The sequence below is a fragment of the Scardinius erythrophthalmus genome (genome assembly GCF_964197995.2).
Source record: "Scardinius erythrophthalmus genome assembly, chromosome: 4".
In the NCBI taxonomy this organism is placed as follows: domain Eukaryota; kingdom Metazoa; phylum Chordata; class Actinopteri; order Cypriniformes; family Leuciscidae; genus Scardinius; species Scardinius erythrophthalmus.
Genome location: NC_138224.1, coordinates 7,047,055 through 7,072,655, shown reverse-complemented (window position 1 = coordinate 7,072,655; position 25,601 = coordinate 7,047,055). Strand labels below are relative to the sequence as shown.

The 25,601-nt window shown below is 39.4% G+C and overlaps 2 protein-coding genes across 4 annotated transcripts; one reads left to right on the top strand and one right to left on the bottom strand.

Annotated features, from left to right (window-relative positions):
* Positions 1 to 639: 639 nt before the first annotated feature.
* ccdc167 (coiled-coil domain containing 167) lies at positions 640 to 9,372 on the top strand. Of its 3 annotated transcripts, XR_014030115.1 has the most exons (7): positions 760 to 900; positions 1,137 to 1,231; positions 1,326 to 1,378; positions 1,836 to 1,943; positions 4,406 to 4,578; positions 4,671 to 4,786; positions 8,825 to 9,372. XR_014030115.1 is itself a non-coding variant. In XM_081364303.1 (4 exons), exons 1-4 carry the CDS (start codon positions 850 to 852, stop codon positions 1,937 to 1,939), a joined length of 303 nt encoding a protein of 100 aa, XP_081220429.1. In that variant the 5' UTR covers positions 640 to 849; the 3' UTR covers positions 1,940 to 3,448. The 3 variants fall into 3 exon arrangements, 1 of the variants encoding a protein (XP_081220429.1); XR_014030116.1 differs by lacking the exon at positions 8,825 to 9,372 and having other exon boundaries at positions 4,671 to 4,860; XM_081364303.1 differs by lacking the exons at positions 4,406 to 4,578; positions 4,671 to 4,786; positions 8,825 to 9,372 and having other exon boundaries at positions 640 to 900; positions 1,836 to 3,448.
* On the bottom strand, positions 4,453 to 24,141 carry LOC308690054 (clathrin coat assembly protein AP180; the record flags this gene model as incomplete). Its single annotated transcript, XM_081364288.1, has 21 exons — positions 4,453 to 4,539; positions 4,660 to 4,764; positions 4,848 to 4,886; positions 5,740 to 5,806; positions 5,914 to 5,938; positions 6,618 to 6,749; positions 9,742 to 9,804; positions 12,609 to 12,707; positions 14,813 to 14,971; positions 15,340 to 15,354; positions 15,942 to 16,021; positions 16,135 to 16,250; positions 16,962 to 17,042; positions 18,187 to 18,228; positions 18,317 to 18,423; positions 19,038 to 19,149; positions 19,559 to 19,652; positions 19,918 to 20,020; positions 20,160 to 20,235; positions 20,894 to 21,036; positions 24,012 to 24,141. The coding sequence occupies 21 exons, from the start codon at positions 24,139 to 24,141 to the stop codon at positions 4,453 to 4,455; spliced, it is 1,875 nt and encodes a 624-aa protein (XP_081220414.1).
* Positions 24,142 to 25,601: the final 1,460 nt, after the last annotated feature.

Genomic DNA, 25,601 nt, shown 5'->3' with positions numbered 1-25,601 from the left:
ATTAGTCAGTATTATCAGCTTAAATGTGTGCTGATTTTACTTACAGTATTTACTTATTTATGCATTTATTTATTTCGATTTTGAGTAAAATGCGTTTTCTAAATAGCAATGTCCATCGCATTTGAGGATCGATATCTAAACATTTTTTTGTTTTTCTTCTCACTGCAGTAGCCAAGGCGACGTCTAGTGTATATATCTATACCCGCCCGCGCCCTCAGATCACTTGGACGCGGCTGTGTTCAAGAGATAACAACGATATAAATACTGTTCGTTTTCTCACACAAACCGCTCGTTTCGTGTCTTAGGCCATCAATGTGTACTTACGATGGGGAATTGTTTAATTTGGACTTTGTGCATGCTCTTTGAGACAGTATCCATAGACCTGCATGAAATGACTGACAGACAAGAACGGTTTGACCTAAAATATCTAAATTGAAACTACTGCGGAAAAAAAGACACCTACATCTTGGATGCCCTTGAGGTAAGCTAAAACATACCAAAATTTATTTTCAAAGTGAACTATCCCTTTAATGAGCACATATCATTTTGAAAGAACAAAGTGTTTTTTGCTAAGAATCAACTAAAAAATGACAGAGTGTAGCTTTAAGATATCTCCGTCAATTCTTCATACTTTCTCCTACAAGCGGATGCGAGTGTTCTCCTGTTTGTTTAGCGAATGTGTGGATTGCTTTGTCCAATATGAAATGTCACCTCTTCGGCAGCAGATGGCAGTATGAATCTCGTCACAGACAAAGAGCCACAAGCAAGAGAGTGATGAGTAAAAGATTTGTGTGCGGAAGTATATTATTCTCATGATTTCTCTTCACTAAATACTTCAGACCTTCCAAAATGAGTAAATCAAGGACGACGAAGAAAGAGAAAATAAGTGTGGCAAGCGAGGTAGCTAATGCTCGTTTATACCATGCCATGTGTATGAAACCATAGATATGTATAGCCATAGGTAAATTATTCTGTATGTATATCTATGTATGAAACAGCTGACAGGTATTGGAGTGATGACGCTACATTTATGCCCAGATATAATTTATTGAAAATTTTGAATGTCTGTGCTATCCCGTATTAACTGATAAGTCCTATCTGTTTTCATATTGATTATGCTTTTTTGCTCTCTTTAGATTGACCGCATTGAAGAGCGCAAATCACACTGTAAAAACAACCTGGAGAGGTCAGAGTTCAGACAGAGAAAAGAACAACTCTCGGACAGTGAAAGGTGGTGACAATGTGATGATAAACATCGCTGTGCTTTTTTTGCTGCATAATCTATTGTAGAAACGTAGCAAACGAGTCTTTTCATGTACTGACAGGCTCGCCCTTGAAGATGAGATGACCATAATGAATATCAGAATACAGAAATATGGTGAGTCACTTTTATGGAAAGATTAGGGGTGTAAAAATGCGTCAGTCTGACAATGAAAATTTAGTACATGGGTTATGGAATTTAAAGTAGCCGTGAAATCAAAATGAACAATTATTGTTTTTTTTTTTTTAAAGGAATATTGCAGTATTTATTTGAAATAATTCATTTACATGATTTAAACTTCCCCTACCTCTTGCAACTTGACTGTTTACTGGGTTGAGGGCAGGACAACCTGTCACTCAAATGAGCTCGACCAATAGCAAACCACAACCATCCAAACAATTCCTAATGAACTAAATCAAGTCCCACCCTAAATTTTTTTCTTGTTCCACGTGGATGCACATCACAATAGGAAATAAATCACAAAAATGTCTTGATGCATCGCGTCATTTGGTATTGAAACAAGTTTTGTGAAGAGCAGTTCTGTATGATGATGCCATTTTTGTTTTTTCTTCAGAAAAGGAGCTGCAGGTACTGAGAGGAGAGAACAGGAAGAACATGATGCTGTCCGTCGCTCTGTTAGCCATCAGTGCTCTTTTCTACTACACATTCATATATTAAAGAGGTATTTTCTGTCATGCCAAACACGGACTGAGAAAGAGCAATGGGGAGACTGATGTCAATTCATACCATCAGTGTCCACTCACTGGTTTGTTCAATGGTTGTGGATCTGTCAGTGTCGCTTTAGCCATGAATACATTGTGCCATCTTCATCTTGGCTTCGGCATCCTGGATTGTCTGAACACTGCTTTATGTTTGCTGTGTAACAGCGTGACATAAGATGCTTGTGCATCAGAGAGAGAGAGACACACACAGATTGGGGATTAAATATATGTTTATATGATTTAAATTGTTTGGGAGCTCTTATGAACTTTACGAGATCAGTGTAAGCACATGCATTTACCCAATAATTACACGGTGGCGTTTCTCTCCAGATCACTGTTTATTGCATTTCAACAGGACTAACATGCACAAAGGTGGGAGGGGCAAAGGGTGTTATTCCATCCAAAAATAAAATTTATCAACAAAATGTTCAATTGAAATAAAAAACAGCCATCAATAAAATGCAATACTGTCCCATTAAACTGCTGTTTGTCCCTTTGATAGCCTTGATACTCACTTGCAACATTGCAATACAACAAAACACCAGGCAGCCAGTTCTATTCAGTCCTGTTTTGAGACTGGCTGATGAACTTGCTGCTGATATAATCTGATCTGGCTCAATGGCGCCCCCTTTACACAACAAAGGAATTACATGCTGTGATATTATATTGTACGTACAAGCAGGACTCGATCGGCTCAGACAGTGTCTTTTGATGGACACAGACCTTTGTACAAATGGGATTTACTAACTAGCCATGTAGTTTGCAAAGTAAACTTCTGACATAACTAAAATATATTCAACCTTTTTATCTCAAAATAAAGACTAAGGATATTCAAAACAATCTGTAATTTAAAATGTTCTAAAATGCATATTTATTTTCATGAAATGGTCACATGTTGCATGTAACTCACAATCAATATAGATACGAAAAAAATAATAAAATCAGGGCATTGATAAAAAGAAACAGTGCGTGAGACACTACCTTAACTCGTAATACGTTGATATTGTTCCCACAGAAGTTATTCCATGGTCAATAGATGACTAATACTCGACTGATGATGACACATACCGGCCCAGTGATATTTACCACAGCAAAAAAACATTTTCCACAGAAAACGTCACACATTTGATTTGATTTCCCACGGAAAGCGAGCCAGGAAAAATGAATGCACATCTATCATTAAGAGACCCGCAGATGCACGTTCAAGAATGCATCGCCCATTACTCTTCATAGTATTTTTTTTTTTAAATATATAGATCTGAAGTAACTGAGAACATTGAAATACAAACACACGTACACACATGTACTTAGTCACGTTCACGGTTTGTGCTACAACAACAGACAGGGAGGGAGGGAAAGAGAGAGAGAGAAGGAGGGACTGGAGGCCCTGAATGTGATGAACGGAAGAGAGTACACACGTCTGATTCATCAGGGCTGCACAATAAGTGTGACAACTGCAACAGAGAAAAAAGAAAGAGGTTTTAGTAATTTGTATGTATTTGTGTTTGAATATATATACACATAATTACATACATATGATTATTGGAGTAATCTGATAATATTTTTTGTAAAAAATAGATCTACGTGAACAATAGCCTTTGGTTCAAATAAGGTATCAAAAGCAGGACATTTTATGGTTTTATTGAACAACTATTAAAATACATAATGCAATATACAAAATGCGAATAATCAACTTATGCAAATTATGCCTGCAGAGGGCGCCAACAGCCTGGTGATTGTTGGTCAAATCCTTATGTGTTATCCTTGAAATTCTTTCAAATGTCCGCCTAATCTTTAATATTTGGCCACTTCCTTATAATAGAAATGCAACAGCCACCATCATTTCTTGAACAAGAACATGTGGACATCAAATTATTCAAACTCAGATTGAGGGTTTTAACGTCTCTGAGCCGCTGGAAGAAACCTGCATGCATGTAAATAATCAAAGCGTTGAGCTTCACTCTGAAACCTGCAGCGCATATATTTATTTAATGAAATCTCAGCATTTGTGATTTCAATTGCACTACGCTATATTATGATATTTAAATGGTTTTAATATACCGTGCAGCAGCCTTAGAAAATGGTCTAATAATGCGTTCAATATAATGCAAGCACTGTAAAAGGTTTTGCCACAAACTCAACTCGATCATGCTGATGTCATGAGACCGCTTTTCACCTGTACGAGAAATACATGACGTTTTAATATCGCTCCTTATACAGTATATATTAATAGATATTGATTGATCACTATATATTGATTACATTTTGATCCGTGTTCCCCTTATGGTTACGGCCCCAGATGATACTATTTTCATGTAACTCATGTTTTTTTAACTACATTCTTCATATAATATTAAAAACGAGATCCATCAGATGCAGAACATAATTTCCGCTTGTGTCTCATTGTGTTTCCTGTCGTCAGATTTCACATCTGCTGTAGCTGTAGTTAAACTTACACCAGCTGCTCATCTACATGAAGTCTTTGATATTGAGGTCGGCGAGAGGATCTTTAGAAGGTGGAGGCTTCCTGGGACTCTGGGCCATTCCCGGAGACATCTGTAGGGGAAACGCACACATGACGGGAGCAATAATTAAGTACGTGTGTCTGCATTTCTTGTCTAAATGACTATTTTAATGTCTAAGTGAAAAATCCAACTGAATTCATGTCTAAAATACCGATTGTCCAGGGGCTCCTGCTGCCGGAAACTGTGGCCTCATCATTGGTTGTTGGGAGGCCATCATCGGTGAGCCAGGCATCATGGGAGAAGCTCCTGCTCCAGGCTGTGAATCACAGAGAGACACAGTAAGAGAAACAAACACAAACGGCTTCACACACACACATAAACATAAACACACACTCTTACCATGCCAAATGGTGATGGGGATCCCATGACAGGACAGTTCTAAGCGGGTGGGAGGGATGGGGAGGAAAGGTTAACACCAAACAACACAGAACAGGACAAAACCTAAACAAAATGACTCTACGACACACAGACGGTGAAGGGAAGGGAATGTGCATAGTGGGAACTGGGATGGTGGTTAACAGTTTGATTTAAGTGTGAATTGAAATATTTCAGGGAGGATGTACATGCATATATGTTTAGTATTATTATAATAATAATAAAAACAAAACAAAGAGAAGAGAAGGAAGCGGCTGTCAAGCCAAAACAGGTCTGAAGCTCTAAAGCGAGACTGAATCTGAATCTTTACAGATTCATGAAACTTTATGAATCTGTAAAGTTTGATACATCCTTTTGTAAATATATGAGCAATGGTAACAACGAGCAATTCCAGTTACAGTATTTATTCATCTATGTTAACATTAGTTAATAATAAACTAGTAATAGCAATGTAATAATAACAGATACAACTTTTGATTTAATATTGTATTAGTGCATTTTTTAATTAGCATGAACTAAGATTGATAAATGCTTTAGAAGTATCTTTCAGTGTTAGTTTGTGTTATCTAATGTAGTAAACGTTAACAAATGTAACCTTATTGTAAAGTGCTACCAGTGCAGTTTATAAGAATAAGTTGAAATAAGAAATGTACAGTTGATATTTCAAGAGTTTCAATATTTCAACCCTAAGTTTCATATATGAGAAAGCTCCGCCTCTTTAGTCCTGCTCATTCAGCTGATAGGAGCCAAGAGAGAGGCGGGTAGAAGGGGAAGCTCGTGATTGGCTCCACGCCATGCTGCTCAAAGCCATGCTCCACCCCCATGCTCCACATCTACAGAACAACACAACATTTACCATGGCAACGCCCCAGCTAGGGGTGGGTACCTGCGCTTGCCAGTTCGCCCCTCCAGCTGCTTCACCCCTGAGACAGAGAGAGACAGAAACAGAAGAGGAACAGATACACAAATATATATTTAAGGGGGCAAGAAAATATGGTGAAATCGAGAGTAGGATGTTACTGTATCTTACGGTTTCTGGTTCCCCATTGTCAAATCTGAAAGCACAGACAGAGAGATATACAATTTTAGATTCTTATAATTGTTAGCTCTTACACTCTTAAAAATGAATAATTATTTTATTATTCTAAAGAACCTTTGTTTAATGGAAAGGTTCTATGAATGTTAAAGTTTCACACTCTTACAAATAAATGTTCCAAAAGGGTTTTTTTGTTCCGCAGCGATGTCATAGAAGAACCATTGGGGTTCCGCTAAGAACCGTTCAGTGAGTTTTTTTGTTCCGTTTTTTTGTGTTTGTATGAATAACACGAAGAGGCTCCACTATACCCCAATGGTTCTTCTATGACATCGCTGCGGAACAAAACCCTTTGTAACCTCTATTTTCTATGGTTCTATGGAATTTTAAGGTTCTATGAATGCTAAAGGTTCTCAGTCTTAAAAACAAAAGTTCTTTATTGGCATCAATGGTTCCATAAAGACAGCCATGGAACCTTTCCATTGCACAAAAGTTTCTTTAAGTGGAAAAACGTTCTTTAGATTATTAAAATGCTCTTTACACTGAGAAAGGTTCTTTTAAGAACTGTTCACTGAAAGGTTGTTTGGGCAACCAAAAATGGTTCTTCTATGGCATCGCTGTGAGACCATAGATGCCATTAAAGACACTTTATTTTTTATTGTATTTTGGCTACACCAAATAAAAAATGTATGGGAACGTACTGCTGGCCATGTTGGCCATAGCTGAGTCCAGGTTTCCTCCCATGGGTTTGACCGGTGAGTTGGTCATGGGTGACGCCCCTGACGCCTGGGGAGCCATAGCTGGCATGAGCATATCACCCATTCCATCAAAAGCTTAAGGGGGAGTGAGAGTAAGACAAACATAGTGAGTGTTACAGAACAGGGACCCGGAGACAGAAGAGCAGGTGAAAGAGTTTATTTAGCAGCAGTTGGGAAGACAAACAGGTAAATGGCAAACACAAGGTAGAGGAGAGCACAGGACACAGACACTGGAGAGGATCACTTGGAGAGGAATGCTAGGGATGAACACTGGAGGAATCGCTAGAGAACACAGGAGATCACATAGGTAAAGACACGGGAGGTATGGGTCCAAACGTTCCACACACTCGGGATAAACAAGACTGGACAATGAGGGAACACAAGGTGAGTGGTTTTATGGTGAAGTTAATTCACATATTAACAACACCTGCAGGTGATTGTGAAGGAGGTGTAGGTGTGGGCCAAGGAGGATGCTGGGAAATGTAGTGAAGGAGGTGGTGACTAGGCTGGTGGCCGTGACAGTGAGCTTTTTTTTCAGTAATAGTAAGAAAAGGGGAGCTAAACTGTATGCTAACAACCCTCATGTAGGGTATATCGCTATGGCAACCAGTACAAGAAAATTCTTAACCCTGTGTCTACACCAGACACGAGCGGTCTCGTGATTATAATCAGTGATGTTGTCTAAACTGGATGTGGCACGACACAACAAATTCCTGGCGGTAAACTGATATCCCGTTCTATTCTGACGTACTTCAAGTGCTCTCGCTTCTTCTGATATGAAGAACAAATTGATTTGCAATGGTCACTTTGTCACATCCAGTGTGGACAGCTTCTGCCTGTTGTGGCACAACAACGGTATAGTCCAGTGTAGGCATGGGCTGTGTCCGAAATCGCCCCCTATCCCCTTAAATAGGGCACTATTTGAGGGAACAGCCATTTGTATTGGTGTCCGAAACCATAGTGGATGTTATTGAGTGCACTCATTCAATCCCATAATTAACCGCAATAACGAGTCTACACTCAACGACTAGAGAATACCCATAATGCACTGTGAGGGTCAGGCCGAATGAATTCCCGCGTCTCACCAGAAGATGGCGCCCGCATCCTTTTTCCAAACCGCTGGTCCAATGTGGCTACATATCATACAGGTATAAATTACTTTTTAATTGATTATCAAAATTTTTAATTAAGGTTTATACATACTAATTCCCATGACAGAGTTCAAGATAAATCTTTTCATTACTACTGGTACTGCCAGTTTCAAATGATTATTAAATGGCAAGCGCAAACTATGCAAAAGCGGCAGGCCTTCCGACGCACTCAGTGTCATTTTCATTCACTCCTTCAAGTGGAGTATATATGAGTGGAGATATATTAGTGGAGAAATGCAGGGAATAGTGAATGATGGTATAGGGGGTGATTTCGAACACAATTACGGTGTAAGAATGAGAGCATGAAGAAAGAGAGCTGAGCGCTATCAAGACACACCATGACTACACACACACACACTGACACATTAAACATTCATTCAATCATAACATTTAACAGCTTTGAAACACCTGTAGTGTTAGACTTGTTTCACACAGCATGCATAAGCAGCACTTACTACTATGAAAAGCTTGCTGTGCTTTTATATTGACGCTACAAACTACGGCTCAATCCTGAAATAATATTTTCTTCTCAAAGGTTTTTAGCGTAAAAAATGCTTTTTGTGTGCATTGAGCTGCATGTGGAATCAAGCCTGACATTCATCTTTTTTCCAAAAATGGGTGATTAATTCCCTCCATTATTTTATGCTGCTATATTGCAAAAGATTGTGTTGATAAATAGGTTTATATTGCATTTTCAACATATTTTCTGCCCACTAAACACAGTAAAAATAGGCTCAGCATCGTAACCTTTTAATATGGGCACCTGTAACAGTATGCGCCACTGCTTACGCATGTGTTGTGAAACAAGCCTAAAATAGCCTACATTACTGGACAGCTTTAACTAACCACTGATTTTTTATAATAACTTTTCAACCATTAGTTTCTATTATAGCACATTAATGCACAGGATCTAACACTGGAGATCTTTGCAAAACATCCAAACTTTCATTCATTCATTCATCCATCCATCCATCCATCCATCTTATACTTTTCCTATAGCTTGGTTAGCAGTCTTTCAGTTTTCACTGAAGCCCTATTCTGCAATGCAGCAATGCATTGTGGGATTGCAGCTGGTGTAGGAGCATCAGAACTCACCAGTAGCACAGGAGGAAGCAAGCAATGACCCAAGAGCCAGATGGATGGGAAGAGATATGGAAAATGAAGAAAAAAATAAATAAAAAGAGGGAATTTGAAACATTGGAAGAAGTAATAGAAGAAGAACATACAAAAGAGAACATGATCAGGAAGAGGAAAGTGTCGTCAAGCAGAAGAAACATCGGATGAGCACAAAAGAGAGTGAGTGAGTGAGTGAATGAGAGAAAAGAGAGAGCAGAATTAAGCAGCAAGGCATTGGGAAGAAGGTCCACGTAGAGCTGAGATGAAAATAAACGCCACGCATGAGAGAAACAGATGGAAACACGGATCTCATCTTAACATGTGAGTATCACCACAACACAACTGAGATATATACACCAGGCACACACACATCACTAAACTGACATCAACACACATAAAAACACCTCTGCTATGTTAAAAATGACACATACACCCAGAAGAAAAATCTTGATATATATAAACAAATAAATCATAGCTTAATTTGAGTTCTCCGTTATGGTTCATTGAAAAAAATGTGGATTACATAAATATATTGCATATCTGTAACATGTATTTAGAAAATAGGATTTTCATTTTAATGTTGACTTTAGGTGCATAGTTTGCTCCCCATCTCATTGCTATCGTTGAGAAACGACTGAGATCTGATTTGGGATTTGTCTTTCCTAAGGGTATGAAAACATGCTGCAGTTTCCATGCTATGGACTATGAAGATTGTAAACGTGACTGTTTTGAACACCAGACAAACCATGAAAATGTCATGAAGAAAGAACAAAAAGTCATGAGGGCTGCAGGTGACGTACCCGACATCAGATCTCCACCTGTGGTTGCTGTGGCTGGTTTGGCCTCACCGGCACCCGCCGATTCTGATCCATCCACGCAGCATGAGGGTAAAAAAGTGAGCAGGTGAGTGAGCCAAAGCCATTACACTGAGAGTCAAGCCCAAAGAGAGAGAAAGAGAGAGATTGTTATCACCCAGCTAACAGAACTTATGTACAAACATTCTTCTAGTAACGTTAATAGAATGTTATCTGGTCTTTAATAACATTCTCAAAACATTAGCCCAAAAACATTATTTATACATCATTTATGGAACGTTTTAGTTGGACATTCATCTAGTTCTTTAAATGTTACTACTTATTAGGTTCAGAGAACATTCAATAGTAACGTTTCCATAATGTTTGCAGAATTATAAAATGGAACATTCCCTTAATGTTGTCTCTAATGTTCACATAACCAAGAAAAAGTAAAACCATTTAAAGGGGCTATAAAGAATTCAGAAACCCTTGTTATTAGTGACACCGGTGGGCATAAAGTGAACTGCAGCCACAACTTACTGCAGGTGCTCGCACTTGAGCACACGTAACGTACAGGAGACTGAACGTGATTCAAGGCCAGTCTACAGTCTAAAAATCAGTCTACAGGCTTTCATAGACAACCTAGGAAGTCTCGTTTTTTTTTAAGTTTTGTAACAAGCTGTTCACACATTGGCAATAAAAAATCAATACATACATTAAAATTCTTACAAATAGCCCCTTTAAAAAACTGTAATGTCCAGAGAACATTCAAAAATAACGTTTTCATTCACTTAATGGATGTTCTTAGAACAATTGTGTTAGCTGGGCACACAAATACAACCCACAAAAGTGTTAAGAACCATAAAAGCACACACATACACCTTATTAAAGTCTTTTCACTTCTTCCTGTCAGGTCAGGGAAGCTCTCACAACTGCTGTCTGCTGTCCATCAACCATCAGAACAGCTTTATTTCCCAATAACAGAATCCATAGCAACCATCTGAGCAAAGCATGCAAATCAAACCATTGCAAATCATGCACACTGGGGTTGTTACCAACCCCCAAACAGGTCCAGATTTGCCCCACTGTCTGGCCAGCTCATGGGGGCAGATAGAGCAGCGGCAGGAGGATGAAACACATCTGGAGCACAGGAACGAGTTTAGTTGACATCTGAAGTCTTACTCGTTTAACATCCATTATTTGAAGAGTAACTTTATGCATCTATCTATGTAAAAGGAACACTAAAATATCACAACTAAACCCGTAAGGTGCATCAGTTTTAGGTCAGAACCCGTTTACTTCATCGATAAAGCCCAAGGGTGCAAGTGAAAATAAAAACGTCTCTAAGTGGGGATAATGTAACTGGTGGGTCTTGGAGACATTTCAAGAAAAACACAGACAGAGAGATTGGGAAAGAAAAAGGAGTGAATGAATGCCTAAGGGAGTGAGGGAGTGTGTCGACTGCCCTAGGAGAGAAGCATATTTGGCTCACCTTGAGCAGTCAAGGACAGAATGGAGAAAAAACAAGCGAGGCAAGGAATGAGTGGATGGATGTACTGTGTGTACCTGCTGAAAACAGGTCTAGACTGGGGTTAGGGTCTATTTTGGGAACAGATGAATCTGGCATGGGATGAAAAAAACCTAAAGACAAGAGGACATTTATAAAGACAAAAACATAAACCATAATAATAATAAAAACAAATAATAGTAATAATACACAACACAAATCAAACCAATCAAAATCTAGAAAAAAAAAGAAGATTTTCATGGGGCATGCTAAATTTCTGGCCTAAGGGTTTTACCAGCAAACAGGTCTATCGTCGGTGCTGGGGAAGCAGTGTGGGCTACATCGCTAGTGGTGGTGGAGACAGATGCCGGGCCAGTAGTGGGCGCCACTGAGCTAAAGAGAGCGTTACTGTCATCTACTGGCTGCAGGGAGAACAGGTCCAACTGAAGGGAGTTATCAGCAGAACCAGCCGCAGGAGCGAAGGGATCTATACCGGGAGAAGAGGGTGATCGAAAAACATCTTCAAGGCTCTGAGACTGTTGTTATTTATTATATCCACCTTATTTTGCAAAGCGGGAATTAGCTATTTTCTGCGAATGTGCGAGACTTCTGATCCATTAGCATCTACACTAATAACAAAAATATATTTCTAAGAATGTTTTGCTAAAGTTCTCATTATGTTGAATGTTCAAACAAAACGTTTGTTCATAACTTTGAGAGAACCTTGCCAGAACGTTTGCCAAAGGTCTGAGAATGTTCCCTGTTAATTGGGTATAATTTAATAACTAGAAGAATAACAAAGTGCAATATTGCGCCAATGTGTTTATGATTACAATAATGAATTAAGTTTGCAATAACAGCATAACGGACTGTTTTTGTGGAACTGGAAGCGAATGACACTGGAAGCCTCGCACATTCAAGTTACAAATAGCCGCACCTGCTCTTACATTAAAATAAGATGGATAAAGTCAACCTGAGGATGAATCTTCAGAGAAGGAAGAATGAGAAAGAAAAATAGAAGAACTCTCCTCTCTCTGTTGAAGTTAGAGCTGATTATTCTGTCAGTGTTGCGCGCCTAACAAGTCGACATCTGCTTCTGCCCCCCAGAGAACCGAACTTCCATGTTCAAAGACTATTGCCCTGGCAACACAGATAGCAATCTCCACGGCAACACCGATGCCAGTTCAGAAAACTCAACATTGACCAGAGGAGGCTTCATTAGGGAAGAGCCTGCAGAAGAGGCTCTATGTGGTTCTTAAAAGCGGTAAATGAAAACAGTCACAAGCAAACACACTCTCTCTCTCTCACCCATTCTACACCGACATTCTCACATACACATATATGCGCTTGAACTGTTGTCACCCACCAGTTGCCGCGGTGCCATCGGCAGCAGAAGTGGGCGTGGCTGCGGTGGCCCCGCCCTCTGCAGCAGCAGCTGTTTCAGCCGCAGGGGCCGCAAACACATCTGGAGTACCGCACACAAGGGCCAAAGGGTTGACGTATAATAGCCAAAGAAAAGGATGAGAGGAGGAAGAGGAAATAGAGAGAGAAGATAGCATAGAGAGAAAGAAACGACATGACTTCAGTGTCATGCAAAGTTTGGAAAAAAGACATTTATTGCATTTGAAATATTTTAAATGATGTCCTGAATACTTAAAATAACATGCACTCTTAAAAATAAAGGCTGAACCTTTAACATCCATGGAACATTTCCATTGCACAAAATGTTCTTTATAGTGGGAAAAAGTTATTTAGATTATTAAAATGTTCTTCACACTAAGAAAATTATGATTTTTTTAAGTTTCTTTGAGAAACCAAAAATGGTTCTTCTATGCCATCGCTCTGTAAACACCCTTTTGGAACCTTTATTTTCAAGAGTGCACTATATAATAATTCTGACCAATTTTGTTAATATTAAATATTCGTAACCTATTTTACTTTAGTAACATGGCATGATTTCCAGGATATTCAACCATACGAAAGAAGGATTGAACTTGATCTTATCATTAAATCATTATTAAATTAGTAAGATTTTTAGAATGGCTGCATTACTCACAAAATATTTACTAAATATCTGTTGATTAACATTAACTAGTAGCCCATTCAGCCATGCAACCATAAATTAGAGTTATTTCAGAGGTTGTTTTCTTTTTAACTCTTTCCCCACCATTGGCGGAATTTCCAGTAGCACCTCAGTGCAGTACACGAGATCCAGGGGGCGGAGTTGGATCCAGATCTAAGGGGTGGAGATTGGTAGGTTTATGGTTGGGTTTAGGTATCAGGGGGTGGAGTTGGGTCCAGATATAAGGGGTGGAGATTGGTAGGTTTATGGTTGGGTTTAGGTATCAGGGGGTGGAGTTGGGTCCAGATATAAGGGGTGGAGATTGGTAGGTTTATGGTTGGGTTTAGGTATCAGGGGGTGGAGTTGGGTCCAGATATAAGGGGTGGAGATTGGTAGGTTTATGGTTGGGTTTAGGTATCAGGGGGTGGAGTTGGGTCCAGATATAAGGGGTGGAGATTGGTAGGTTTATGGTTGGGTTTAGGTATCAGGGGGTGGAGTTGGGTCCAGATATAAGGGGTGGAGATTGGTAGGTTTATGGTGGGTTTAGGGATCAGGGGGTGGAGATGGGTAGGTTTAGATCCAACTCCTCCCCCTGGATTTCGTGTTCTGCAGTGAGGAACATCTCGGAATTTCACGGCTTTTCGTGTTTTCACTGTTCTCAAGGTAGGGGGCGCTATAACGCATCTTCTGAAAGAGTACTGAATCTCCAGATCAAAACACAGGCAAAAAAGGAGCAGAAACAAGTGATAAAAGCATTGCTTATGCATGTTGTAGTCTTTGAAAAAAACTTGATTTTCTTAGCTTTTTGTTCAAAATGTTGAAAAACCCCATTCAAGTGTTGTTAAAAAAAGAACACATGAAGCTAGAACAGCTTTTAAATAAAATGGGCTTTTTATTTAAAAGCAGAGGCTCTGTTATTTCTTTCTTCTTATTCAGGTATTCATACAACAAAATATTCTGGGGGCCATGAATGTTTTGTGAAAATTATAAAAAATGCAGGCCGTGGCTGGCAACTTTTTTTGAAAACGCTGGCGTGGAAAGAGTTAACAACTTTTTCTATGAGCATGTATTAGAAAGCAAAATGTGTCAGTTTTGATTTCATGCTCACTTTAAAACGTTTTGCATTCTCTGAATGTAAAACTGCAACTGAAAACCTGATTAAACTTACTGTGCAGTCTGCAAATGCAGCTACACATAAGAATAATCAAATGATTATAATTCATATCTGTAATTTTAATACACAAGATCTTGTGGAGCATTGATGGCAAACGAATGTCAAATACAAAATGCAGGATGGAAGATATAAAGCAGAAAATGAAATGAGAAGCACTAGATTTCTACTGCAGACAGAAAAGGAGCATTGATGACTACAGACTTCACAAATCACAAATGAAACACCGCAAACTGTGATTTTGATCTGATCTTTAATCTCTGTGCTGGGATGTTCCTCTGTTTCAGAATGTGCCACAGCCTTTACATCTTCTTAAGGAAGAAACCTCACTACTGACCTCCGAGGAGATCGGCTGAGCCGGAGGAAGCACCGGCAGCGGAAGGAGGAGGAGCCAATGAAACGGCTGCCTCAGCGGCTGTGGGCGTGGCTGAGGAGTTGGAGTCTACGGCAAGGGTTGGGTCAGGAAGGAGAGTCTCTGAAGTAAGGGAACCCATTTCTGCATAGCCACGCCCCCAGCAGACCAATATAAACACAACGTAAATAAACAGATAACCAGGAAAGGAACCAAAGAAGAGGGCAAGAGCATAAGAGAGAGAGAGAGAGAGAGAGAGAGAGAGAGAGAGAGAGAGAGAGAGAGAGAGAGATTCTACTGAGCAAAGACTGAGGGATTGACACAGAGATGTAAATGGATTCTCACTCTAAAAGGGTGGTTTGTCATATATAGGACTGTCATATGGTCATTTTAAATTTCCCAGATGAGCTATAACAAGTGTTCAAAATGTTTAATAAAATGCATGAGACATTTAACACATCAAATCACATGAAAACACATCTAACATAAAATGAAAAGCCAGCAACGCTTACCTGACCCCAGCAGATCTGATGTGTCAGCGGCCCATCAGAGACAGATAGAAAAAGAGATTATCAAATTAAGTCACGCATTCATTAAAGAGTTTATAGTGAGAAATGTAAAACAGGCGCTTTAAGGTAGAAAGTTTGTGTGTTAAAGGTCTGGTTTTGGGTTTTGTTCTGGGCAGTCTGTCATATTATTTTGGGTTTGCGGCAATTTTGGTTTTGTCATGGAGCAATATGAAGTTAAAATAGCTGATGTCATTGAGACCACATTCATGGTTTAATCAGTCAGCCTGACGGTTTTCTTGCTGGATGACCTATTTCACTCTAAAATATGTCACATTACGGAAGTGAAATGGGTTGTGAATGCTTTTTCATGTTGATAAGATCAGTTATGATCATAAATATTTTATGGTTTCATATTAAAGTAACCCAATTTGAGCACGCTGGCACATATACTCCAACATCTTTGAGTCAGACCTCAGCATAGCCATGCATCTGAGCTTACTCATTCGGAAAGGTCATTTTAATATTTTTTTTGCAATTTCGGGTTTTGGTTTGGTCTGGAAATTGTATGTGTGTGTGTATGTGTTTGAGTCTGTATGTGTCTGTACCTCCCCAAGATGTGGGAGCAGCTGATGCTCCTCCTGCAGAAGGTCCAGAGGAAGACAATGGGTCCAGATCCAGAAGAGAACTACGGTAAGATAGAGACACTCACTTTTATAAACATGAAAACTGTACAGTCAGATATTATCTTGTGTTCTGATTAGCATTTTATCCGACAGGAAGTGAGGTTACATTACTCACTCAGTGGCAGTTTCGGCAGCTGGCGTGGCCTCGGAGCGTGGCGGCTCCAAAGTGGGGACGGCAGCAGCAGATTTGGCGGGAGTGGAGGTTGGAGACACGTTATTGGTGGGTGATCCCTAAAACATAACACAGAGCTACAGGTTAAGCATATGCGTGTGAGATCCATGAACAAAATCAAAACAAAAGTGCCCACTTACCTTTGTGGGTGACCTGAAGGACACAAACAGAGACATTGAGATTATTTTATATAAAAATAACAAAACTGATAAAAATGTCGACGAGATTATTTAAAACATACTCACCCTTCCCTGAACAAACCATTGCAGGAGGAGGAATAGAACATAAATTAGTATTAATATTTACTTAGTTAGAGACCTTCTATTTCTTATCTAAAGAGACGTACAGTACAGTAACTGCAGAGACAAGCCACGGTTGGTGAAAGTGATTTCACCAAGTAAAATATTTTCCTATAGATCAACATTACAATCAACCAATCAGATATGAGGGACATTTTTACAGTTTATGTCAAGTTTAGACATTTTAAACATTAGTAACATGCATTTACATCAGTGTTGTTCACCTATCATTTCACCTATGAGGTATAAGTTATGGGTAGGGTTAGGTTTAGGAGTAGGGAAAGGGTTAGGACTATGTTTTCGGACAGGAATGTTGTTTCAGGATCAATTTAACATGTTTTACTTGGCAAAATCACAGTGAGCAGCCATGGTTATGTGCCCTACTCAGGCTTCTCTATTAAATCTAGCATGCAGCATTTGATTTACAAGTTCAGAGTTACTTCCTGTCTGACATTTAAAATGATTTAGAATGAGTTCAGGGGTCTCGTACCCTTTCTTCCCTTCTAGACTGTTCATATGTGTCTCCAGTGATTCCAGAATACTGGTGGGAGCCTGAGAACAGCAAAATAAAACACACACACATTATGAGCAGTCCAAAAACCGTCAGAGCACATTTGATGTCAATATCTCTCAAGGTTTCACTGCAAATTCAAACAATAAAACACCACATCAAAACCAGCTGGGAACCTGTACTCAAACCACTCCTCACAGCACTGCAAAATCAGCTCACTGCACAAACTGTGGGGCGGAACTGGACTTCAGTGCATTGCTTTACCCAGCTTCTGAACAAAAAGGCTAATCGCAATGTGACCTATTCATTTTTGAGAGAAAGTCAAGCCATGTTTATTTATGTAGCACTGTATACAATACAGAAAGCAGTTTCACATAAAAAAAAAACAGAAAAACAACAGTGTTGATTTAGCAAAATTCATCTGTTTTGAAAACTTTAATCACAGCTAAAAAGAAGCTCTACGGAAGGCTCTTTTCTGCTAGTTTCAGAGTGGTCAGATCAATAGTATTTTATAGATATTATTTGCCTTTTAAGGACACCTTTTTGGAGAGGAAAGGCAGAAACGCATCTTATATGAATTTTTAAACCACAAGCCCATACAAAGAAATCCACTGCGTCCAAATATGCCAACTTCTGTACTATATAGTAGGCAAAAAACAGTATGTGAGCTGAGTCCGAATACATAGTATTCATAAAAAAGCAGGCGAAAAGTAGACCTACTACTTCCGAAGTGCTCATTCGATGGACATTTTACTATCCCATGCGGCCATGGTAAAAGCAATGCACTGAGATGCATACTGCGTCCCATATCAGTCAACATGGTTACCGGCTCTTCGTTGAAGCAGTCTTTAAAGGGACAGTCTTCATTGTCTGAATCTGCCATGTCGGCAACTACGCCTGGATGCAGACACTGAGAATTCCCATGGGAGGGTGATTTAATAATGATGCTTGGTTAGGACAGATGAAAAGCTCTTTCACACTCACACCAGCTTTACTTCATTATTTTAAAAGGAAGACAACCAGTGCTCTAAAGTTTTTACAATCCATTGACATCAAGGAATCAATACTTGACCTGACTCTAATATAAATTAAGAGCTACACTATAGTGACACGCCAATAAATGTGCATACGTGAAAGGACGAATGTTTGGGAATATGACAGTCACTGAGTACAATAGTAACTTACATAAGAGATGTCAGGGATGTCATTCTTATCCACTCCTATTTGCTGCAACAGAAACGCAATAATCATATTCTAAGTGAATTGGTATTCTGTAAATATATTTGACTTTAAATATCTCTTCTTCTGGCCTTACCTCAGCAATTTTCATGAACTCTGCAATTTTGGTCACCCGGGTCAGAAATTTCTTATAAATGTCCAGAGAATCCTTGCATTCAGACTTCTTCATTTTGAAATATTTCTCTGTAGAACCAAAAAAAAAAAAAACAGATCACAGCCCATTGTTTAAGGATAGAAGATTTGGTTAACACTTTACTTAAGGCTTTAGTTTATATATAATCAATGATGAGTAAGTTACTCTAAAAAAGTAATTAATTACTAGCTACTCATTACATCTTCAACAGTGTAATTACAAATTACTCTCTCAAAAAAGTATTGTATTACTTGTAACTAATTACTTGAAATCCAATATCAACCTTGACCAGTTGAATAAAAGGATAGACATGAAATGCTCTTTTAATTCTTTCAAACAAATAATCTAAAATTGCATACATTTATATTTCTGCATTAATTAAGCCTTGTAATGCAACTTATAATGCATCGTATTGTCATGAATAATTGTAATACAGTTATAATGTATTATAATACTCATCTATTCATTGAACACACCTTTAGAAAATATAACGCATTAAAACACACGACAAACAACCAATTGTAGATGTAACCAGATGTAACAAGGAATCTGCACATATTATAATGCATTTTAACTTTAAGGCTTTAAGAAATGTATAAAATATAGTAAGATGTATTATAGTTCAGAGATTGAGATCATCTATATTAAATTATTTATCACATGCCTAATAAATTGATGATGCCGTCATTGTAGGATGCGAAGAGCTTTATCAGATCCTTAAAGAGAAGCAAGAATGCTGCGTTTATGATGCCGTTGTTCAAGTCTTTAGGATGAACCTGGGGGGGGGGAGGGAACATTTAAAACATTATTGTGAAGAATGGAGTTAAAAAAAAAACTAATAATGATAAAGTACAAGAACAATCATTGAAATAAAGGGATCATGCCTATGTTCCCACAGCCCTATGTTCCCACAAATGGCCTACCCTGACCCCACCCCTAAACCTACCCGTAACTGGGGTTTAGACAATGTTCCCACAAATGGCCTACCCCTGACCCCACCCCTAAACCTACCCGTAACTGGGGTTTAGACAAATCGTAAAAAAAAAAATTCTTAGAAATGTGGGAACATAGGGCTGTGGGAACATAGGGCTGTGGGAACATAGGGTTGACCCCGAAATGAATACAATCTCAGTTAATGGGACGGCTTCACAGAAGGTCCCAGATGTTGTGGGAGGTGTTACTCACATCAAACTCCAGCAGTGTGTCCACTTGAGTCTGCAGGGCAGGCATGGCCTTCAAGAGCTTGTCAGGAGCCATAGTCCTCATCACACCCTCAGCTCTGAGTGCACACACACACACAGGAGTAACAGTTCAGTGCATGTATTTGCTGATTCCTGAGAAACCATCCTTTTTTTCGCTCTAACTCAGAGATGACATTCCCTTTGTGATCTGTAAATGTAACAACTCTGGGAGAAAAGTCTGAAGCGTTTCTAACAACATCATGCTATCTAAAATGTACTCTGATGTAATATTGAATAACTTGGAGTAACTAGTGTCTAAATGTTGCCAATGTGGCCTTCTATTCCCAGAATCAATCGACATACCCCTTTTTAACTCGAGTGAAGTCGAAGGCCATCGCGCGGTAAGCATATGCCTTCTCATTCAAGTACCGTGCATATCGCCTGATGAATGTCGACATGTCATAGCCTTGGGGACAGAAAAGATATAAACAGCCTTAGTTGATCACATTTAATGGATCACACTTCAGATCACACTTCATGGAATTAGTAAACAAGTTAAGATAGATGTTTATGTGACTTTATTCATTTAACTTATACAAACTCACCATGGGAGCCTGTTTTGTCAATAAAGTTGCTGAGATTAAACAGGGAAGTTCGGGAGGCCAAATACTGGATGAATCTCTGCAGGGATTTAATCAGGACAAATCTTGAAACACACAGTATTTATTTTATTTTTTTATTTACCAAAATGCCTTATGAACTCTGAACTTAATAAAAGCGAATGCAATACTGCACGCAGTTTTCTACGGAGCCCCTAAAGGGACATGGTGATGGAAAAAATATAGGATGGGAGATAAAACATATTTCAATGCTTTTGCGTTCTCTCGCAAAGGTTTTGCGTTCCCCCAAGAAACTTTGCGTTTTGCTTGTGAAACTTAGAGTGCGTCTCAATCAGCTCCCCAGTTCAGTGGACAGGGCACTGATCAGGTAGTCAGCCATTTTAAGGGCTTTCTCAATCCAAAATTCTTACAGGGCACTGAAATGTGACTACTGAACTAGGGAGCTGATTGAGACACACCCTTAGTTTTATAGTAAATCAGTCATGTATCCCTCACCTCATTGCCGTCGATGCAGATGTGGTGCATTTTATTGCATTTTTATAGCATATTCTCAAAACGTCTAATGAACTCTGAACTTGATAAACGCAAATGCAGTCCTGCATGCAGTTTTCTTCTCTTATGCCAAAAGAAACTAGCAAATGCATCTGTAAGATTGAGTTTAAACTTGATAAAAAGACACTAAAAGGAATAAAGTTTAAAACTGTAATTTATTGCTTCACCTCATTGCCGTAGATGCTGATGTGGTGAGTCGTGGTTAGAGCTTTGAACACGACCACCCAGCTGGCGTTAGTGGATCTCTCGAATAGTGTGTCAGCCATCTGAGGGATGTTCACGTTTGTCTCGTTGGTGGCTGAGATCAGATCTGCACACAAAACACACGCACGTTTACCACCACAGCGCTACGTACTGCAATATGGATGAAGAGTTTTATGATTATTAATATCAGCAGACAGATTCTTTAAGGGGCAAAATTCATAACATGCAATTTAGAAGCAAGAAACAGTCCCCACAGAGACAAACAACATTATGCCTGTGCATTTTTCCTGCATACTGTCATCAGCTATCACCCTGTAGCTCAAGAATGGTAGCCCACTAAAGCCAAGCAGGGTTGAGCCTGGTCAGTACCTGGATGGGAGACCTCCTTGGAAAACTAGGGTGCTGCTCACACTGTGGTTTGTGTGGGTCCTAACTATAGACTGTAAAAAAATATGGACGTAGTTTCCGTGACGTCAACCGTAGGTTTCTGAAGAGCATTTTTGAAGCCCAAAGTTGGCAGAGACAGTCACTGTCATCTTGGCGGCGCGTCACCGCGCATCACTCTCGGATAACAGAAAATGGGCAAAGAGGCGGGTGGAACTGAGGTGCAGACAAACGGCTAGTAGTGACAACAGTGACAATCCACCTGTCACTCAAGTGGCCACGCCCTTAATTATGCAAAACTTTAAGGCTTAATATAATTTAAACGGATGAGTTATAAAAAAAATTCACCCCCCTCACAGTTGTCATGAAGGGCAAAATTAGCTATATAGACCAAAACCAATTTTTGTACCAGGCTATAAACATTTTTTTCTGCTGCAAAGTTGGGCATTTTAACATGGGGGATATATGGAATTGACTCCCTTTTGGAGCCTGTCTCTAGTGGTCAATCGATGAATTGAAGTTTCAGTCACTTGAAGCCGTGTTGGCTTCAAGAGAGACCAAGAGGGGGCTCGGTCCTAACGCCCCAGTATAGTGACGGGGACACTATACTGTCAAAAAAAGCACCATCCTTCGAATGAGAATTTAAACCAAGGTGTCCATTTCACGTTCATACAGACAGTATTCAAAACTCTACTGTAAATTGCTGTTTGAACGGGACATTTTGAGACTTGCACCTTAGTGTCAATCCCAAAAACTGACAGAGTGAACGTAGCGTAATTTCCAACCACACACAAAGTAGAACTTTAAAATGAACTTCTCTCAGACTGAATATCAGTTTTCAGTCTCAAGCAACTACTGAAAAAGTAGCAAATTTTACCCTCAAAACCAAAGACATAAAATAAAAGATTTTATAAAGAAATAAAACTTGTTTTGGGACCATTAAGATTTCTTGCATTATGACTTTGTCCCTAAATACTTAATTCTCATTAGATTCACAATACTGTAATGCAATGAAAACTGGAATCAGCATGAATTAAATGCACTTATAATTTAAATGATACATCATTCTTTCGTTGGGAAATCTGGTGGAAAATGTGTTTAACTGTCATGAAAATAATGTAACAAATGCAAAACAAATTCCAATAGTCCTAAAACAGGATTGATTTTCTTTAAACCAAATATAAGTATAATATAATATTGTTTCTTTGGGAGTGCAATATGTCCCTGGCATTCTCTGGACAGACTTCCCGACAGGAGATCATCTTAAATTCCATGTAACGTTGTGCTCAGGGTGCCAATATGTTAGTCATGGCTGCTAGAGAGCACACTGCAGTGGAGTTAAGAAGCCAAGAATAGTCCAGATTAGAACACACTGAGATATAGTGTGAGTTGCGTTACCACTAGTGCAATTTGTTGCTATGTAACGTCTCTATTTATTGAAGTATATGGCATAGCACTGTTTTGGGAGTCTGTATATATAGGTTATGAATATGTGAGCAGGTGCAGCTCATTGGGATTATGGAATTGCTCATGTGACTGGATTACAGACAGCGTAAATACAGACACATTGCAAACACACACACGCACCATATGTGTGAACACATGACTAAACTCTACCGATCAGTTGCTTTTGTCTCTTAACTACATGATGCAAGATCATACAAATCAATCCAAACAAATGTATCTAAAAAAAGACAGTGATAGCTTTGATATTTAAATAATATTCTATGAAGCAGCACAACAACATTGACAGAAAAGACCACATTAAACTAACAATCTGCGACTTTAAATTCAAAGCAAATGCTGCCTCTGTATTGGTATGAAGACCCTTTCATGCAAACTGGTACCATGTCATCATGATGTCACTGACTCACCCCTCCCCCTTCCCCAATAATCTACTTCAGTTTCCATGACAACCTCACCACCACCCCTCACGCCTTCCAATTCAACAGACAAATGGCTGGAGTTATGAGATAAAAACTCAACAAACACATTTCTTGTCACAAAACACCTGATACTACAAAAGTAAAACAAGTTTGTGTCTGTAGACAGGCCAACAATGCTAAACCTTGCCCAGACAAAGCGGATTTATGAATCTATGGATTTCGGGAGTGCCTGTGAAATCACACATGTGATTCCCTGATGAAGGGATTGCTGATATTAACACACAACAAGATTCCCCAGCTTGCATACCAGTGTCTTCACCTTTGGCTTTGTAAATAATACATGCATGCTTTGGCTGATCGATTTATAATTCAGAAGGCCTTCTCCTGCAGGACACAGAGCTCGAGGGCGACACGAAGATGCTTTTGTAGCCTCTCCGTCTTGTCTAAATGCAGTTGATTTCCTTCTGTCTTCTCTTTTACTGTCTCTCCCTCTCAGTTCCAGACCACACCACCCACATAAAGACACTTCAGGGTATGTTCTGTGCTGTCAGTTAAATGCAATCAGCTACACACACTGACACGCTTCTTAGAATTTAAGCTCCTTATATTACATGCACCCTAAAAGGCAGGTTTTCCACTGACAGAATTGCAACTAGTAGCAAACAACCTCAATGAGTACAAGCCATGCATGTACACAGCCACGTTACTCTACGCATTGGACAGTGCTGTGGTGCTGAAGTGGACAGCGCCAGGTCTGAGTGAGACTGAACACGTTGAGGAATGAGGGTGAGTCAAAAAATGTCTCACTTACAATCCAGGTGCTTCTTCTTGGGCGCCATCACCTCGTGCGTGGTGGCTTTGCAAACGGCACGAGCCACCTCGGATCCGGTGAGCTGGTATTGCGCCGCGGCGATGCGATCCGTCAGAGTCTGTCCCGACATTTTCTCCCGGTAGCGTCGACAACCACCTCAAGAATCAACTTCAGGGGGAAGGACAGTCGAAATGCATATGATATTCGCCGACAAAAAATGAGACGGAATCCAAGGTGGCTCTACAGAAACTGACAATGTCGATTTCTCCTCGAAAGCACAAAAATATATGTCTGAAGTTTATTTCTAAAATTTGGTCGATGTAGGCGTCTATGCATGGGTTGGTTTCAGCACCATGGATAATGCTCCTATTACGTAACGCCCTACGCCGAGCTATTTTCTGGCTCTTGTGGGAAATAAATAATCAAAATAATACGGTAAACTGCCACCTTTGATTAGTATATGTATTTAAAAAAAAAACTAAAAAACATCAAACCGAAATGACGGCGCGTTTTACGTTGAACCGGATCTTTTTTCAATGGAATGAATTAAATAAACGCACAAAAACGAGCTGAAAAAAAAAACGTTCCGTTGATTAATCCTCAACCTATAAACCTGTTCGGGATTCCGGAGCCTCGGTATTATTCGGTCAAAGCCCGTGTGTCCTTCCCGTCCTGTCGGATGATGATGGTGATGATGACGCGTCTTTTTCAAGCCTTTTCAAGGGCGTGAGTATGAAGACAAGTAATTGTTCACGCTTCAGTGATATATCGGGTAGATCTTGGATATTTAGTTGCTTTTTTTCTGGTAATGAAGGTTAAGGTCCTGCCTTTTCGGTTGTCGGTGGACCTGGTCAGGTGACGCATAACGGGCTCTTAAAGGGAAGCGGCGTCAAGCTGTCACGCGCCTTTAAGGGGTCTGTGCGCGTTCACGGTTCATCTGTCTGCATTCTGCTCCCTGAGCACAGAGATACTTTCTCTGTCACGAGCTTTAAGTGAAATTAGCTGAACGGAGGAGAGTCATACACTTATTACATGTTTGGACTTTATTGTGTTATTGTTTTTATATGTGCTCTGTGAACAGGCTACAAGCTATATTTCCTTTCCTATATTTCGTCAAGCTACTACACCTCTAGTGACTGAATGCAATTCAGCGGTTCACTAGGTGGAGACACTTCAACACTATTGATTCCCCCACCCGCCTATTTTTAGAACAAAGGTTTTCAACTTTTCAACTGCCATAACAATTTAGTTTATCTACAGTACTTATTTACCAAGGAGACAATAGTGTCAGGGGAAAGCATGACTGATATAAAATTATGTCCACTTTAAACAATCCTTTGAGTATTTTTATTAGCTAGGCTATTTATTGAACAACTAGTTTAACATTTTAGCGTTTTAAACATGATTTGATTGCAAATGATTATAAAAGCATGATTGACATTTAAAGATGATATGGAACGTTCTCAGAACTTTGGCTAACGTTCTAGTAAGGTTCTCTGAAAGTTATGAACAAACCTTCTTCCTGGAACTTTAAAGGAATATTTCACTCAAAAGTGAAAATTTTGTTATCATTTACATAATTTTTAAAAT

Excerpts from the sequence above, each read along its gene's own strand:
- ccdc167 (XM_081364303.1), top strand. The coding sequence starts at position 850 with ATGAGTAAATCAAGGACGACGAAGAAAGAGAAAATAAGTGTGGCAAGC. Across the intron at positions 901-1,136 it reads AAATAAGTGTGGCAAGCGAG|ATTGACCGCATTGAAGAGCG; the intron begins GTAGCTAATGCT and ends TGCTCTCTTTAG. Across the intron at positions 1,232-1,325 it reads CAACTCTCGGACAGTGAAAG|GCTCGCCCTTGAAGATGAGA; the intron begins GTGGTGACAATG and ends ATGTACTGACAG.